Genomic DNA, 18357 nt, shown 5'->3' on the forward strand with positions numbered 1-18357 from the left:
CCGAAACATATTCCCATCATCTTACATAATTTAAGCAACTATGACGCGCATCTCTTCGTATGGAAGATTTAAAAAACACACAAGACAAAGGGTGCTTCGGGAAGAACTCAGAGATCAGTTTTAAGGTCAAAGTCGAAGTACTTGCTGCAGGCATCAACAAAAGACCAAGCAGCTATAGATTTATAGGGTCTAGATTAAGCAAGCTATCAAGCAACCTGAGCGGCACGGGAACCGGCGGAATGAATTGCAAAGAGTGTAAGCAATACTGCACGAAATTTGAGGACATATCAAACAATTAGGTCGCTGGATTTAGGTGTAAGTACTGTAAGCTAAGGAGTACTAAGGAGTTGAAAAAAGAAGAGCTAAATTCGAACGTATCTTCCATGGCATAGTTTTTCAATAAGGTTACCTTCAGGCTGATGTTTTAAAAACAAGTGTACCCACATGAATACATGGACAGTTGGGAACGTCTCGAGGAGATCGAGCTGTTAGGAGATGTTAATGGCTGAGGGTATGAAAAACAAAAATCGAATTGTATCACGCCAGAAAGTGATTAGGTAGCGTGTGATTACAACATGTACCTTGCTACTGACGTGTTGTTCCTGGCAAATGTGTTTAACAATTTCTAAGATGTCTACCTTTATAGCTATAAGCTGGATCCTGCGCATTTTTACACTGACTCAGGACTAGCATGGACGACAGAACTAAAGTATACAGGAATAGGGCTAAAGCTTCTAACAAACAATGACATGCTCCTCATGTTTAAAAAAGGTATTAACGAAGGTATCACGCAAGCGGTACATTTTCATGCAAAGTTATACAAAGACAACAACAAATACATAGGCGAGCAGTACAAATACAGATCAAGAATCCTTTACATTACAAGCCTTTACATTGATCTGAATAGATGTCTGAGAACTGAAGCTAAAGCTGAGGTGAGAAGGACATTTTTATGCTCAATCTGGTTAACATGTATGCCAATATTGTGAGTCATTTCAGTGTGGATGCCCTAAGATATTTAACAAGACGCCAACTTTTAGTAATCAATGTCATACCTGCGCGTTCTTGTGTACTGCACTTCTGGGAAATTTTAGTAAGTAATACGTTGCCAGAGCATACGCTTAATTATTCCAGCACTAGCAAAGTATTATAGGAACAAATTTCCAAACCCCACATAGTGTAGGCATTTTCTATGAAAAACATAAAGCTTGAAAAAGTCTTAGCAATTTCTTCCATACAAAACAAAAAAGAGCTAAACATACTATTTGAATGATGGGAAATTTCCTTCGTTGCGCAGGAAAGAAGGAAATGAAGTTTATTTCCTTTCTCGCAGGAGGAAGTTTTGCATCTGCGATGGAGATGTCTTCACGCATGTGCCGTGAAGACACGTTTAAAAAGGGCGTGTTTAAACTTGTGAGACGTCGGTTGGTTGGGACAGCATCAAAGACAGTCGATTTTTGTTTTGTATTTGACTAAAATATATTTCTATTTCATGTGTCCATGACAACAAGCAAGTCCAGCACGATAAAGAGAATGAGAGCAACCAGTCAAGTTATTCAAACGACGCACAGCGCCACACAGAACTAATATAATTTATGTATAAACGAGTTTAAGGAACCCATGCACGATTGGATAGCAGTACTGCATGTATCGTGTGGATGTTCCATCACAGAGATCTGTTTTTGGTTTCGCTCCCGGCTTTACTGCATCAGTTTCTTGTAAAAAATATAATGTAAAATATGAGTTGTCAAAGAACATAACGGTTAGAAATTAACAGAATGCAAGCGTTCTGACGTGAAGTGCAATTTGTAAATAAACCGTGCATGCTGTCTTCACCAAATTTCAAATACTCCAAATACCAACAAATACAAAAAACGGATGTTTTTATTAATTTTGTCTGTATAAGGAATAGGAAAGAAAGCAAGTCTAAAGTACAAATTCAATTTTGTGTCAAAATTTTTCCGCATTCAAGGGATAATACATTTGCAACGTAATTATCGTCTAAGTACTTTTTAATGATCAGTTTCATTAAAAATTAAAAATCTAATTAGAAGTTAGGTTTTACTCAGTTTTTTTATATTAAGCGGAAATTTTACAATTAAAAAATGCGAAATCTAATTTTTCACCCACTCAAACACAAAAATGACGCAGTGAATCACAAGTATTTTTATGACAAGGAAAAGTCCAATCAATTATCTTACATAAATACTCAACTAGCTCTTTCACCAGTTCCAATTTTAAGACAGTTAAAGATTTAAACGAATGATGGATAGATATATTGTTTTATATTTAATATTATTATCAGCTTTAATGTTCGGAAGAAATTTTGTGTCCACATTTCCACTGACTGAACAACAATCCGTCAATAGTACTGTTAACATAATAAAACAACGAAATCAGAATCAATCAGATTCTTGTGGAAAGATTTGCCAGCAAGTAAGGGTAATGCGAAAGAGAATTAATGAATTATCAGAAAGAGAAGCCAGATTTCCAGAGTGGTTCTAAAGGAAATGTTGTAAATGTGTTATGATGAAAAAATGTGAAACTTTAAATGTAGCTTTACACCTTCAATGTAACTTTATGGCAACTCAACTACCCTTACAAGACAGGCGCATGTTATTAGTTACAGCTGATGTATCTATCTGAGACGGGCACCTGACATTGGTCTGCCTAAAATGTTTTTCGCATAAATGGTACATAATTCTACTTGTTTTTGACAGATGCCATCTCTTCGCAGTTCTGTGTTTAAGTTGCGCTGAATCTTAACAAATAAATCATGACGCAACAAAGGCCAACAAAGAAGTGAAATGCTTTGCATAGACGTCTTCTAACAACAATTGCTTGTGAAATATGGTGGCGAAAATATTGGACAAAAATGTCGTTAAAAGTGTGAAACATTAAAAAAAAATTGTTAAGATGTTAGTGATGATACCAAATGAAAGAAAACACCTTTCTAATGTAGAAGATTATCTTTTTAATGGCTGCCTCATCCTTCCTTTTGAGCGTAAGTTAAAAAAACAAGGATTACTGTTTGCGTGACGTGCAAGTTGATTCGCGGTTAGTAGATGACTTCAAGTTTACTACGCACGGCAAGACGATAGCTGAAGTAGGGCAAAAGAGAAAAATATTTGTCCCGCCTTTGAATAAAAAAAATGATGTTCTGGGAATTTGTGTTTGAATGTAATGTATGTTATCAAATTGTAACTGAATGAGGCCAACTTTTCATTTAAGTCTTGCCTTGACGTGACTAAAGCATCCTGCAGTACGATTTCACCCTGCAGTATGATTTTACCCCGCTGTATGATTTCACCCTGCTGTACGATTTCACCCTACGGTACGATTCTATCACAAAAACACGACATTTTTAAGAATAGCTTTCCAGGGCAATCTGCACCCCATCATCTTGTCTCTACAAGCGTGGTTTAAAATTAAAAGTTTTATATAGATTGATAAAATAAAAACAATAGAAATTACACAATAGACAATAAGCATGGATTGAATGGTTCTATTAAACACCGGTTTGTAACGGCCCAACCAATTTTTTTCCTGAGGCGAGTTTGAGATGCGGTAAATCGAAAAAACATCAAAGGAAGGAATATCGATACAGAATATCACTTTGTATTTAATAGTCCTCTGCGTCCTGTGAGGAAACCACAAAAGTAAACTATGGTAAATCAAACAGGTGTACAGTGTTAATGTTTAACAAAATAATATGTTATCGTTTTCTGTCGTTAAATAAATGATACTTTCTTTTTTAGTTTTATGTTTTATCACTACCCAAATAGGCGCTGTGAATATTTTAATTTTTTTGATTATTTAGTGCGCAATTTTTTTTTCGAAATTAAGTTAGATACACTACATACATACTACAGTATTAAGTGATTTTTAGAAGTAAGCGAGGATTTGTGTCTTCATTCAGTTTTTCGTTTTTTTGATATTTCTTATTTGGTGTATTTTTCGTTTAAAAGATGAATGCCTGCATTTTTTCTATGGAACGTTTTAATTTAAATCAAGTTGGAAAACCACCATGTATAGGTTAACTGTCCTTCTATTTCTGTGTTAATTTACTGCGCGCTTGTTTCTTGCTTAGACACAATACGTTTTAATGTTGTTTTTACGTCATGATTATACCATGCATATATTGACGGGTCAGCGATTGAATTTAAGCAAATGATTACATAACCGAACATAAGGATACTTTCTCCAATTGCACCTTTGAATTGTAATATAAACAAAGTTGCTGAGGGAATCCATGTGATTAGAAATGATGCCATCAATAGCATACAGATACGCAGAGATCGTATTTGACGTTTTAACAAGCGACGTTTTTCTTTTTTTTTATCATCAGCATCTTTTGTAACAGTTAATTTTATCATTTTTTTGAATTGGGAGCGCGTTTGGTAATAAATCGAAGCATGAGCGTACATCAAAATTCCAGGAAACACAATTGACAACACGCAAACAAACACCACCACAGGTATTTCGCCAAAATAGTTCGTGGTAAAAATAGTCAATGCTATTGCAACCACGCATGCGCATAATGCAGACAAGAGGAATGTTCTTGCTTTAAGTCGCTGATAGAGGTAAGGGTAACGTATTGCAAGAAAGCGATCAAAAACAACCAAAATCATGTTAACGAATACTGCTGCCCAAACAAGTAAAAACAGACTACTAAACCAATATCTGATGGTTCCTGTTGCTGCAAAGGTATGGATGCCACCTTGTTTGGTTATATTTACTAAAACAGCTTCAATGATATTCCATACACCATTTGAAAAGTGAGAAAACAATAACGCCATGAACAATTTATTATTTCTTTGACTGCGTAACTTCCGTTTGGATATTATGACAACAAATACAAAAGTGTTGACAATTATGATTGCTAGAAATTTGAACCAACAAAAGTACCTGTAATAAATTAATACATTGTCTGGAAATTGCTCTTTTTTACGGTTCACAGTGCTGTTGGATGTATGCATTGCTGATGTGGTTCTTTTTAAGAATAAAATCCACTGGCAATTCTTATAGATGAAATCTTTTTTGCTTTAATTTAGACATTTTCAATCGCATTTATATGCTATGTACAGGTGCAAAGTATTATTGTGGAAATTTTTTTCCTTTGAAGGATTTTTGTAGTCTTTTTATTGTTATCGGTAAAAAGCAATTATATTTAGTTTAATAGAAAACCTACTAACAATTTAAAGAAATTTAAACATCTTTTTACACTTTCCCACCAAATCTTTGTTACAAAGATATTGGTGCTTGAAGGTTTTTTGATGACCTCCTCAACCCATCTAATCCGACAAGTATGAGTTGATCCCACTTTCGGAAGTTGGTCCAATTTCGGTCCCAGGTGGTCCGTGGTTATCAATGTAGAAGATATTGGGCGTTAAAAGGCCTTTCGATGACGTCATCAATCGTTTGTGCTGAAACTGGTTAGGTCCCAGGTGGCCCAGGTGGCTCCTAGCTATCCACTTGGAAGATGTCGTCAGTTATTTCCACCCGTGTCCAAGATACTTAGCTTTAAACTTTAAAGTGAAATGCAATTATGTTATCGACGTCAGTTCTAAATGTGTCATTATTTTTATAACGGATCTTTTCGATTGTCCTTCTGCCTAAATGTATTTTTTCACAGGCCTTATTATTTCAATCCTGGATTTCAGGTTAGTATGTAAGCATTCGCACATAAGCAACTACCGAGCGCTCATTGTCACTTTCGTTCTATTACATACCTTTAATTTTCTAAGAAAAACGAATACTCGGATACTTCCCTGCCAGGCAGGTAAAACATGTTTTAGAGAAACAGGAAAGAAACTGTTCCTGATGAAGGACGTTTTGACAAACCGATCTTTCTCGTTATTTTAACAGTTTACATCTATCGTTTTTCTTTCGTTCTGATTCACTTTAATGAGTTGTACTTCTTCTTTAATTGCATGCCGCTATAATGCGCTAATATTTATCAGTTTACGAGCGTTGATAGTTTTCAGTGTTATACTTTTTGTTTTTTTAACACTCTTTGTTTAATTTTTCCGCAGCTTTTTATTTAATATTATACCTTGATATTTTTTTACCTTTTCCTAATATTTTTTTAGCTATGAAACATATCCAAATATGTCGAAGTGGTGCTGTAGAAACCATCGAGTTGATGGGTTACCAACAAAGCTAAAATAAGCTTTTTCTATAAATGAACATACATTTATAAAAAAAACAATTAGGACTTTAGTTACATTACGAACTAAAATTTTTGGCGGAAAAACTTTCAGACACAATTTTTATTTCAGCGGAAAAATTTTTGGACAAGTTTTATAAAGTCAAAAAATGTGTGGGTAAGTTTTGTGAACGAATTTTAACCAAATGTCAAAAGCATTGATTACGGGAAATGACACAAAAAAAAGGCTAGAAGCATTTTTCTATATTATAATGCCCGTATACGTCTGTCCGTCCGTCCGTACGTCTGTCTGTCACGCAAAATGGTAGCTTAGCTGCGCAATAGCGAGAAGCACGCAATGCAGTATAAAAAGGACGGGCGAACCCGTGGATTTTTCACGGGCTAACAACTAATTTATATATATTCAATCAAGATCTAAGAAAGGGTCTTTAAGATCCAACTTTATAGATAGAGCCTCCAGGTAAATGTGAAAATAAAATTTATAAGTTCAAAAACGGCATTTTTTATTGATTTTCTAATTACCCTATATATATTTTCTATGCACTGGTCCTTTATTAAAAAGAATAGAAAAAATTTCGGACGGAAAAATTTTCGGACAAAATAATCCAAAATTTTTCCGCCCGAAAATTTTCGTTTCTAATGTACATAAATTTAAAAAAAAGTAAAACACATTTTTAACTGGGATGTTTAACCAAAGTTGGTGAGTTTTTCCGAATTTGAACAAACAAAAACTGCATTGCTTACGTCTTGTCATTGTTCACACAGCGGGAATTAATGCATAACATGCGTGAAAGCTTTTACAACTTATCTATAAAAACAGGAACAAAGAATTTTCATTAAATGTCTAACAAAGCCACTGTTCATATTCGTAATTTCTGAACCTAAACGTCTTGCTTATGTATAGCAAAACATGTGCTTTTAAAGAATAACTACGCCTCCTCAATCACCATGGGTCATGCGAATGTTTACAAAATCTTGTTCGGAAACTTATTGGTAGTGAAAGTGAACACGATGTCACTATAAGAAGAAGTAAAAAGTTGAAGGTAAGATTAATTTTAAAAAATAGTAGCTCTCTCAATACGACTTCGAGACCAGGGCTTTTTTTGTTTTGTCCTCTTTCTCAATGTAAAAAAAACCTTAAAAGCCTGATGAGGTTGCTTTACAGTAATGAGAAAAAATGATGAAATAAGGTGATATGAATACCAGTCAAAACCAATAATTTTAATGAAAGTTAATTCCTTTTTTTTGAAGCAACTGGCGCCATGACAGTTCAGAAAGACAAGTGCATTTTCTCATGACATGTGAAGCAAATATTTCATTTGCGTATTATTTTAAGTTTGTTTTCTCCCCAACCTTCTTCTTGCCCCACGCGGTTGCTCACGGATTAATGACTATTTTTAATCACACTCGTTGATTTTATTAACATAATTTTTAACTTAGTTAGCTAAAATGAGTTTCTCTCCTACAAAAATTTAGACGCAAACAAAAGCGTCAGAGGAAATCCTTAATTCGAATCGACCAAAAAACATAAAATATTTTCCCATAGCCAAACTCCCATATAAACCAACTAATCAGCATAAAGCCAGTGTCCTACATTTAATCCTTTTAAATGATAGGGGAATTAACCATCTTTGTTCGGGTGAGTGGGAACATTCAAGTTAAAACATTAAAAAAGAAAGGATTTCCCGATGATGATAACGAGAGCAAACAACAATGGAATTAACCAATCAAAAACCGCAGAAAATTTGTTTGTAACCTAGCGTAATTTTTCCCACCTCCACTGTTCCAATTTCCTGATGGTAAGAAAAATTATGTTGGGTCTCTTAGTTTTTAAAGGCGGGTACAAACAGCCAACATGTGGTTTTAGCCTTTTTTTGACGATGATGTCGGCAAACATTTATTGAATATTGGCCAACTTTTTTGACTATTTTTTCCTTACCCAATATGTTGATACCTAAAGCAAACCGAACTAACATGCTGGCCAACATTTAGGTCAGCGAGTGTTGGTCAAAATGTTGGGGAACATGTTGCTTAGATTGCGTCTACTTTAAGATAAGGAGCATAAAAGTTTTGCTACTTATGCATGAACCAATTGTTGTTATCCCTTCTAACTGTGACAACTGAAAAATTACCGCAAAAAAATTGCCATACGTTTATATGTTTCAAATGTCAAAGTATACAACTCTGAAAGAAGCAAACACACATGACACTGCACTTTCTTCATAATTTAAATTTCAAAATCTTAAAAACCGATCAAGATTTATAAAAAATGAATTAGTGAGATTGATTTTTTTTACTTTACCCCACCTACAGTGACGTAAGTCTTAATTTGATTATCATTTTCAAAATGGTGGCAGAGCGAATTAAACGAAGGTTCCTGCCTCGAACAATCAGTGTTTTTTTTTTAAAAAAAATTGCTTCCTAATACCATCTGCTTTAGGTAGGTTTTTTATTTATTTTTCTTTCCTTGTTACACAAAAAATGTTCGTAATAAAAACGTTTCTTCAATTAAAAATTTCCTTGCGGAAGGTCGTTTATCAAATTAGAGAAACATCGTGCATAAAATAGACATTTTTTAGTTTCTTTTCCTTTTTTCTTTATCAATGCAATTATTCATATTGTTATTGGAGCAGGGAATTTGAACTATGCTTAATCATTCTTCCGTTTTTTCCTTTAATTATTTATAAAAACTTAATAGGAATTATAAAAAAAATAATAGATGATTTTGAGGATTGAACTAGGGCTACAGAAACAATTTAATCGGATAATGTTGGCTGGAATAAAAAGCTCTTATACAAAACTGAATAAAAATTAGAAAGAATAACAGTAAATGAAAGCTAGTTCTAGCTAGCGAGATGGCTTCAGCAGGATGCTGCCTTGAAATATACGTTTGTAGCCAAAATTGGTTGTTTAAGATTTATACATGGCTAGAAAACGTGATCATATATTTATCTTTGAAAACACACGAAAATAAATATTCCTATAGATACAATGTATTGTCAACAAAGAGTTGCCAACTCTCGAGTCTAAGGTACATGCATTTCAAGCTTATCTCATAATAATCCGGCTATTCATCTACTCTACTGTACTAAAACAAAGTGTCTTGGTTTTAATTTTTAAGGTCTAGTTTTGAACTTCTATTATAATTTATGTCATGCTTCTCCGTTGTACTTTTTTACCTTTACACTGTGATAAAATCTTAACAAATCATTTTTTAGAAAAAAACTAGACACCCTTTGAAAACTCAGTAAGCGCTAAATCATTAATATTTTAGTTTTGCTTTCATACTGATAAAATTCTTGGATATTTAAGCCCAAAACGTAGAGGTGTTCAAGCAAAAAATGTTTATTTGAAATATCGAGATTTAAACTTTGTAAGCAAGTATAATCCTATTAAAAAAGGAACTGAGAAAAAAATGTCCGTGATTTTATATTTCCCTTTTTATTTCCTTTTTCTATCAAAAAGCCGTAGCTATATTTTTGAATTAAAATAAATATTTTATGAATTATAATTTTTCCAACGATATAAAAAATAAAAAAAAACGACAAAAATAACGAGTTGGGTGTATTCATGTATCCTTAAAAAACAAAACCTCGATCCCAGGACCTGTTGTCTCTTTGTGCATATCAGCTGGCACCTATCAATAAGCACAGCGCCGATGAGAGACAAAAAGCCCTGGGAACGAGACTGTAAAAAACGGTCTTCAAAGAAAGTTCATTTTCCAGACCAAATGCAGCCAGACAAAGAAAGTCACATACCATGCAAGCTCGGTCTGCGCTTATAACCTCAAGCTTTGTATTTTACAAAACAACATCAAAACTGGTCAGTAAACCTTTTATTATCGTAAAAGAACCTCTTTCTAGTTAGTTAAAACTTATTTGACAAATTTAAAATGTGAAGAGTTTACTGTTTACGGCAATAGAAAAGTAAAAGATTATATTTCTTTTAGCATTGAATAATATAAAATTTAGTCGCATTTACGGCTATTAAAAAGTTCAAAGTCCGGGCTAAAAACTAAGACCGAGCTTGAGATAGTTATCACTTGTCGTGATATGTGTTCGATTCTCTTTTTTCGCCCACGGATGATACACGTTGTGCGAAAAATAAGATTTTTTTCTGTCCTATTACCAATGTTTTATTAAATTGCATTGCGATGGGCGTTTCAGGTTGTGAATGTTAATTACCTAATATATAAAAAACACAAGTAAGAAAAGATTTATCAAATCTATATTTATTTACTTGTGCGGTTTAAGCTAGAAGAGAATGGCAATTCACAAATAATCAGAAGTATCCTATATCTGAAATAATTTTTTAGTGAGATAAAAATGGTTAATTGAATCATCTCTTGTAACTTTCAGTACTTTTTTTTTATCATTTTGGAATAAAAATTGAAAAATATATATTAGAAAAAAATTTAAACTGACAAGGTTAGTTATGAAGCTTCTCGCACCACGATAAACCTGTACTTAAGGTTTAATATCATTTTGGACTTATTATATATCCAACCACCTAAGCGTTTAGCTAGGAGGAAGTTTAAATAGTATGGGCGTTTCTTTGATAATGTGCGATCAGGTAAAACAAACCATAGTAGATCTGGCTGGTGAAATTATTTTTAAATTCTTTACTTTTAATTTAGAAATCATGGAGTTACGAATAACTGTTCTATTTCTTCTCGTAATATCCGCCAACGCGTTTTTTAAAATTGGACGAAAAAGATCTCCACCGTCAATACTACAAGAAAAAAAATATGAAGAGTTAACTACAAGATTAAATCAAAATGGAAAGCTTTTAGTAAATACGCTAGTGCTTCAAGCATTTCGAGAATTATTAAAAAAACATACACAAAATGTTCCAGTTCAACATGGTATAACAGTTAACAAAAGGCAGAGGGTCAAGTATTGGCGAGAACAGCAATAATGTGCGTAAAGCGAAGCGCATGCGCTCATCTTTGCAATCATATCAAAAATTGTTTATAGTTCTTGGCGTAGTTTTTATTATATTTATGAAGATATAAAAAGTAAAATAATTATTTGTTTTGATCTAATTCTTCTGTATTTATTTTTATTTATATACACACAAGAAAAACATAATAATGTACTGTGGGAATGTAGTGTAATTCATTTTTTTATTTCTCATATTTTCATTTCATATAGATTTGTGTTATTTCATCGCAGTCCAGCATGGATGAATACATTATGTTAGGCCATATCCATACTTTTAGGGTCGTTACGTTCTGGAAAAAATATTTCATATGGCCTTGTGTCGTTGTTGTTGTTGTTGTAAGATTTGTATGGTACTATACGGGGCGGGACGTGAAACAAAATCTTTCGGCGCTAAAAGTGTAGTTAGGTTTACATGTATATATTTTAACCTGTCTCTCACAGTATCATATTTTCAGGCTAGACCTCTATATCTTAACCATTAAATAGCAAGCTTGAAATTTGTTCAAACTGCTACTACCTGCTTAAAATTCAAATACTTTAGTTCTAGAGCGAATTTTTGCATTCTGTTTGAAGTTTCACACTTCTCTTCTTAGTCAAAACACTTGTCTTTTTAGTTAAAACACTTCTCTTCTTTCCTCTGAAATCTTCTCTTCCATTCGAAACACTTCTCTTCCAAAGTGAGAAACACTTTTCTTCCATGAACTCAAAAAATTCACAGACCCAATTCCGATCCGGAATATTGCTTGAGCTAGATTTCGCTAACCCACGCTTTTTGAATAAATGACCGACCCGTCACCTCCGGTTTTTTGTGTTTTTCATATATTAGGAAGACGAGAGTGAATAAATGACGTATCCGTTTAAGGCATTCGTTTATCTTTCTTAATACGCACGTTCTTATAAGAATACCAAAATTTTAACCAGGCTGGCCAATTATTTCTTTATTGTTCTAAACAAAATACGTATTGTTTTAATCTAAAATCCTAAGCCTGACATTTTTGAAAGGAAATGTGCTTTGCTTGGTTGACACCACCATGATTTTGAGGACTCTCGGTACCCATCTATTTTGCCATTTATTGTGTCTCTTGATAAATAAAATTAATTACTTTGCTACTGATCTGAATTGATTCGTGATATTATTTTATGCATGCACATGCTTCGGAACCTGCTACAATATTTTAATAATATTTTTATTCGTAAATTGAGCACGTGTTAGCCAAGTATGCTTCTTGCGAAAAGCGAAAAAAATTATACAGACCATGGGTGTAAAATTGCGGACCAGATTTTAAAATTACTTGTGAAGAGAAAGTTTGGGGCCACATGCAGTAAAGTGTTAAGTGCAGAAGAGAAGTGTAAGAATATAGAAGAGAACTGTTTGGTTCATAGAAGAGAAGTGTTTTTAAATTGGAAGAAACGTTAGCCACAGGGGTCATCGTAGATGCGCATTGTTTCCCCACTTTTTAAAAGCAAACTCATTTTTTTGTGCTCGTGGTTCTAAAAATACGAGCAAAATATGGCACCAATGAGGTTCTGTACTAAAATTTATTAACTTACTTAAACTGCATTCATGAATGTCTCAACAGAACTTCAAGTTGGTTATACTAAAAATATTGTCACAGTCATAAGACATAAGGTTGCCGTTCTTTATTTGTTAGACTATTGGCAATGGTGATTTTCAATCTCCTTTCAATAAGCCAGGTGATTCTGATATTCAAAATGTCGGATTGTTTACCAACATTGTCAGGACGTCGACGTGACAATTATCTTAATAAACATTTTGTGATTTGTTTTATAAACAGAAGTTGTCATGAAATGTCAAATAATTGATGAGGAACAAGAAGCAAAGAAAAGCAGAAAAAGACAACAATTTTTCAGTTTCAGATTTTTCTAAGGTATGCTTTTTTGTCACGAAGGAAACACGGTTGACACATTGCGTCAATGTTAATGAATCCCAGTCGTTAATATATTTAAGGTGACGGCTACTTTTCTAGCATATTTGACAATTTTGGCAAGTTTGAGTGGATGATATGATGACAATTGAGGGAGAACATCACAACAAATGCATGTTATATTTGATCATGTATTATTTTTATATATTCAATCAGCATAAAAAATTCAAAAAGAAAATTGTAGAAAGGTGTCGACAATTATTTCTTTCAGGTAAAGGCAAATAGTTAGATTTACGTATTCTATTATTAGAGGCAAACTTTTTTTATTGAGACTATACGTTTGCAATAAAAGAAGATATATCATTAATAACTATTATCATATAATCGTATTTCTGTATGTTAAAATATAGCAAAAATGTCTATTTAGCAAAAGTTAAATATTTTATCTTTAATTTTAGGTATTGCACTGTTTGAAGTGACGAGTATTATAGAAAACAACATACTTACGTTTAATAAATGTCTGTTTTCATGAAAAAGGACTTACTACAACAGGACAAAGTGTTCAATCTAGGTGCATTTAATGATTTCGCTAAAAATGTTGATGCTAAAAGATTAAAAAGTGTAATATTGCGTTATATTCAAGGATTTTGCAAAAGAAAAGTGGTGAATACGTGTTTCTCACACTCGATGGCGACATTGGAGAAGCGATGTTTGTTTCGTCAATGGATTTCAGTCAAAATGATATCCAAATCGTAGCAAAATGTGCAATAATCACTAAAAAACTTTTATTTGAAACAGCGCAATATTTTACGGTAATATTACAAACCATAGGAGACTCGGCATCGCAAGCCGGATATAACACCACAGAATAAATATCTTTTCTCCATTTTAATTTGTTACGTCATTTCCTAGGAAATCAATTCTTTCAGAAATAAGTCACGCACTTGACACATGCATAAAAGACAAAAAATTCAATTTTTTAAACCGTAGCGGTCATATTGTCATGATCCCAGGGTCCATTTTGTGAAAATATCAAAATGCAACAAGTTGAGTACAAATAGGTTTATTGCGTTGAACGTTTTTATGGAGTGCTTTTAAACCAAAATAAATCAGCATAAAAAAGTTTCGTAATAGCTAAACTTTCTGAGTTTTTGAATTTAGGCATGTTAGGGAAGGGCGACTAGACTTTATTGAGGAAAAAGCTCTAGAATCTTTTAAAGCTGGGTATCGCCAAGAAACAAAAAATAACACGGAAAAAGACTAAACAAATTCACTCTTTCGTAAACATACAAGTGTGATAACGTGAGTCTATCACATCAGGGTATCTGTGAATGGAACCAAACCAGTAGTTGAAGCGTTATTTATTCGAGGTCTCATTTTGTCTCGTATTGGTACGCAATGTTGATGGTGAGCAAGCAATAAGAGACAAGGATTGGATACAGTATAATTCAACTTCTTCTTGAAAATCCATATTAAAACATTCTCTATGCCATTAAGATATTGCTTGAAGTTCATTAAACGTAATATATTTGATGTAAATGTATTTTTCCTGACGTAAAACATAAATACATCATGACTGCCGAGATATTTTTGATGTCGTTCGTCACAGTTTGGACTCTCCCTTGAGTAGTAACATGAAGTAGTAGCCGGTTGTCTTGTAATGGCGTACATTATTCTCTTCTCCTTCATATATTTATAGGGAATTTGATCCCAGCCTTTTCCGAATAGAATATCTTGATGTCCAATCATAATCAATTTACCTAAAAGACACTTAGATGCATATTCAAAATACGTCTGTAATGAAACCGTTTTATTTTCTAAATGTAGTACAAGCTTTTGACTGTTCTGTAATTTCAGCGAATGTAAATATCGCAAGGTACTTTCTTTTTCCAGAAAAACAAAAATCTGTTCAACGTGTGGATGATTTAAGTTGGACTGTAACGTATGTAGTAATTCACTCAGCCTTGCTTTAAATTCTTTGACAGTTGGTGTTCTGTTGTTGTATATTAAACGCTCTGTTTTGTACGACTCCTCGTAGATAGGAACAAAGTTCGTGAGAAACAATGCATTAGAAATGTTTACAATATGGCTTCTGTTGGATTGAAAGCATCCTTTCAGACTAAGTTGAGCATTGTTTTTTTGACCATATTTCATCCGTGGGATGAGAGTGTACCAGAAAATTTCAGTTTGTTTTTCAGAAACTTCAATTTCAATAGAATGGTTAAATGGTTTGGTCATTTTTATGCCTTTGTCGGCACTATTTAGTCTTTTCGAAAGATGTTTTTGCGCGACTATAAAAAGTGCGATGATGGATATGATAGCGATTATACGAATGACCATTTTAAGATTCATAGCTACTAAATAATTTAATTATGGTCAGCGCCCCTGAAAAAAAAAAAGGTTGGCGTAAAGGTTAAATGACGTCATTCCACTGGATTATTACCTTCTTCAAATTTGGCCTGTATCTTATCCCTAATACCCATGTATTTCCTTGCCTTCCAAGAAACTGTTTGGAAAGGCAAATTTTGTACAACTTTTCTGGGACGTCCTTAACGAACAGGTTGAATTTGTAAATTTGTAAAAATAATATATTGTTTTGCGACGTTAGTGTTTTCTATATAGTTCTTTGAGAATTTAAAAATAGTGTTTTTTATCTTATCATCTTTAAAAAACTGTTTTTTCATCTTAACAGTGTAATATATCTATGGACCGAAAAAGAGTTGGCAAGTGTGACTTCTTTACAGTTATCGTATCACAGTTTTACGTTAGTAAGTGTATAGAAATTGTACAAGTGATCTTTCTTTAACTAACTTTAAAACCATTCTACGCGCTTTCCATTTAGCGGTGGGTAGTAAATAAACAAGCCAAAAAAAAATGCGCATAATACAAAATAGTTAACTTGTATTTTTGGTGTGAAATAAAATTTAAAATCAAAGACCAGTTTAATAAAGAAACAAAAAATGTTTAACAAAACCAAACAAAACAGTATTCGTTACTTTTTTATTTTTTTTTATATAAAAATCTTTTTCAGTTGATATAATACATATAATTATGAATATTAAAATGTCAAAAATGAAAACTTATACCTGACCAACTAAGTATCTTTCCAATCTTCAAGAAAACTGTTTCTAATTTTTTTATTCTTTAAACTTTGCTTTGTTTAACTGTGATGATTATTAAATACAAGGCATATTACATTCCAATTCGAAGAATTCACGCAGTTGTGTAGCATATCAAAACATGTCGAAAGGAAGTTGACAAAGAATGTTTTTTTAAAAAAAGTTATTAGTAACGTCAATATTTTGAGTGGGAAATTGTGCTTTTTAAAAAAGAGATTATGAAATTTTTTTAATTTAGGTTTATGATTTGTTGGAATTGATAGTTTAGTAGGCGATGTTTGCAGAGGGTTAATACCCGTATTATGCTTTAGGTCAAAATCGGGTCATGCTAACCACGCACGAAATCTTCACGCTGCCAATAACAAATACGATATATTTTTACCGACTTTTTTTATTGTTCGCGTGTGTTGTTTAAACCAATCACAAAGCATGATTTTTACAGATAACCAATCAGCAATTTCTTTTCAGCTATCACATGCTGACGAAGAAACATGACACAATTAGAGCAACCGTGATGAAGGTCATTTTGAAAGCTGTGGTATTTAGGTTTGTCAGTCTGTTTTTGTTTTTTTTATCTTTTTGTCATTTAAAAGCTTTTTTTTGTTCGATATTTGCTTTTTATATGTTTTGACAGGTTAACACAAATATACTGTCGCATTTTCTAGCTATGAATAAATCTTAAACAAACCAATTATAATATTTTGGCTACAAACGGATATTTTTAGGGAGCATCGCAAATCCAACCAGCTAGCTTATACTTATTGCTAAAGTTTTACTTACCTTTGCATAACAGATTTTTATTCCAGTCAACCCATTATTCTTTGTGTGTTATATTTAACAATCTGATTTTTAATCAGCTGCACCTGGACTTGTGACTTCTGTCACCTACCTCTGGCTAGAAAGTGAAAGTAGTCAAACACAGTTGGCTGCAACAAAATTTTTAAAGAAACGTATGCTTAATGGCGCTAGGTAGTTATCTTATGCCGTGATATTGAAGTCAAAAGTTCATTGATTCAATGATACAACAGTCTCGATTAACCTTAAGGTTTACTTTTTAGCGACAATTAATTTTGTAATAACAGGCTGTGTTTTCCTGACAATGAATTTTAGCTGTTTTATTTAAACCAAAGTAAGTACTCCACACACGGATGTGCGACATAGTTTACTTGTACTAAGCGCTTACTCCAGGAACTTATTCCGCAAAATAAGAAAATACTGGCCGGTTGTTTTCGCTATAACAGGGCCACAAAAGTTTGTCAGCTGTGTTTTTACTCAAGCTAAAGTTGTAGGAAAGTTTTTTTTTATAAATTTGTGAGTCAAGATAAAAAGTAGAAAAGCGTTATTAAAAATGGATATTGATACTTAGTTGTGAAATATAGTTATTTATTTGTTATTATAGTAGTTATCTTAGTAAATTTTAGGACTTAGAAATCTATATAATTTTTTTCTCTCTTAAGATTTGTTTTGTGGCTGCCACAAAATAATCTTCTGCTCGCCTGTCCTGTCATGCAAACCACGTGCAACAAAGTGGCTTCTCGCGGCGAGTTTCGTCAAAATATTTCGAAAGTTTTATTTTGCGCGTGAATGAGCCAATCGGAAGGTTGCGATATATATTTTATTCACTCAAAGGGTCTAAATCGGGACTTTTGCTCGATCGCGATGGGAGAACGTTTTAAATGAGTGTTAATAATTTTCGTTTTTAAATTTTAATCAAGTCAATATTTATAACATTTTTAGACACGAAAAGATCTTCCCATATTTCTTCTGAAGATAATACCTTAGACTAGCCACTCTCCCCAGACTTAAAATCTGATCGCAATAAAAATAACTTGAGTGTGACCCACTAACAAGTCCTGCAAAATAAAGTACAAAGCGTTTAAGGAGTCGGAGAAAGGAACTGCTCTGCTACCCGATTCGGTGTACCTAGCAGTACCTTGTCAACATAAAGAAAAAAACAAGGACGAAATATTCCATCAATATAACAGTGGGCAGTTATCAAAACGAGTGAAGTGAATAAAGATTTCTACAAATGGTTGTTTTTGTTACGAAGCGAGATTGTTCATATCAGTGGACCGATGATAAAGGAAAAAGCCCTGGAGTTTGTTACAGAGTTGGCTGTTAAATCATTTAATGCTTGAGAGGGGTGGCTTACAAGATGGAAAGAAAGGTAAGTCAACTTTTCATTTTTATTTGAAAGAATTACACAATGTTTCACAAAAGTTTTGTTAGCTTCTGTTTTA

At 33.1% G+C, this 18357-nt stretch overlaps 2 protein-coding genes and 1 long non-coding RNA gene across 4 annotated transcripts; 1 reads left to right on the top strand and 2 right to left on the bottom strand.

Moving 5' to 3' along the window:
- Positions 1–3361: 3361 nt before the first annotated feature.
- On the bottom strand, positions 3362–5050 carry LOC130622918 (uncharacterized). The gene has a single exon (XM_057438376.1). The coding sequence runs from the start codon at positions 4977–4979 to the stop codon at positions 4065–4067; it is 915 nt and encodes a 304-aa protein (XP_057294359.1). The 5' UTR covers positions 4980–5050; the 3' UTR covers positions 3362–4064.
- Positions 5051–7218: 2168 nt separating this feature from the next.
- Positions 7219–11321, top strand: LOC130622922 (uncharacterized). 2 transcript variants are annotated; one of them, XR_008981116.1, is made up of 2 exons: positions 7219–9200; positions 10806–11321. It is a non-coding gene; the product is annotated as an uncharacterized LOC130622922 (long non-coding RNA). The 2 variants fall into 2 exon arrangements; XR_008981115.1 differs by lacking the exon at positions 7219–9200 and adding an exon at positions 9207–9991.
- Positions 11322–14254: 2933 nt separating this feature from the next.
- Positions 14255–16394, bottom strand: LOC130622917 (uncharacterized). Its single transcript, XM_057438375.1, has 2 exons — positions 16085–16394; positions 14255–15383 (listed from the first exon to the last, which is right to left on the bottom strand). The coding sequence occupies exon 2, from the start codon at positions 15348–15350 to the stop codon at positions 14310–14312; it is 1041 nt and encodes a 346-aa protein (XP_057294358.1). The 5' UTR covers positions 15351–15383; positions 16085–16394; the 3' UTR covers positions 14255–14309.
- Positions 16395–18357: the final 1963 nt, after the last annotated feature.

The sequence above is a fragment of the Hydractinia symbiolongicarpus genome, chromosome 13 (assembly GCF_029227915.1).
Source record: "Hydractinia symbiolongicarpus strain clone_291-10 chromosome 13, HSymV2.1, whole genome shotgun sequence".
Classification (NCBI taxonomy): Eukaryota; Metazoa; Cnidaria; class Hydrozoa; order Anthoathecata; family Hydractiniidae; genus Hydractinia; species Hydractinia symbiolongicarpus.

Bases quoted from the DNA above. Each gene is read 5' to 3' on its own strand.
- LOC130622918 (XM_057438376.1), bottom strand. From the start codon at position 4,979: ATGCATACATCCAACAGCACTGTGAACCGTAAAAAAGAGCAATTTCCA.
- LOC130622917 (XM_057438375.1), bottom strand. From the start codon at position 15,350: ATGAATCTTAAAATGGTCATTCGTATAATCGCTATCATATCCATCATC.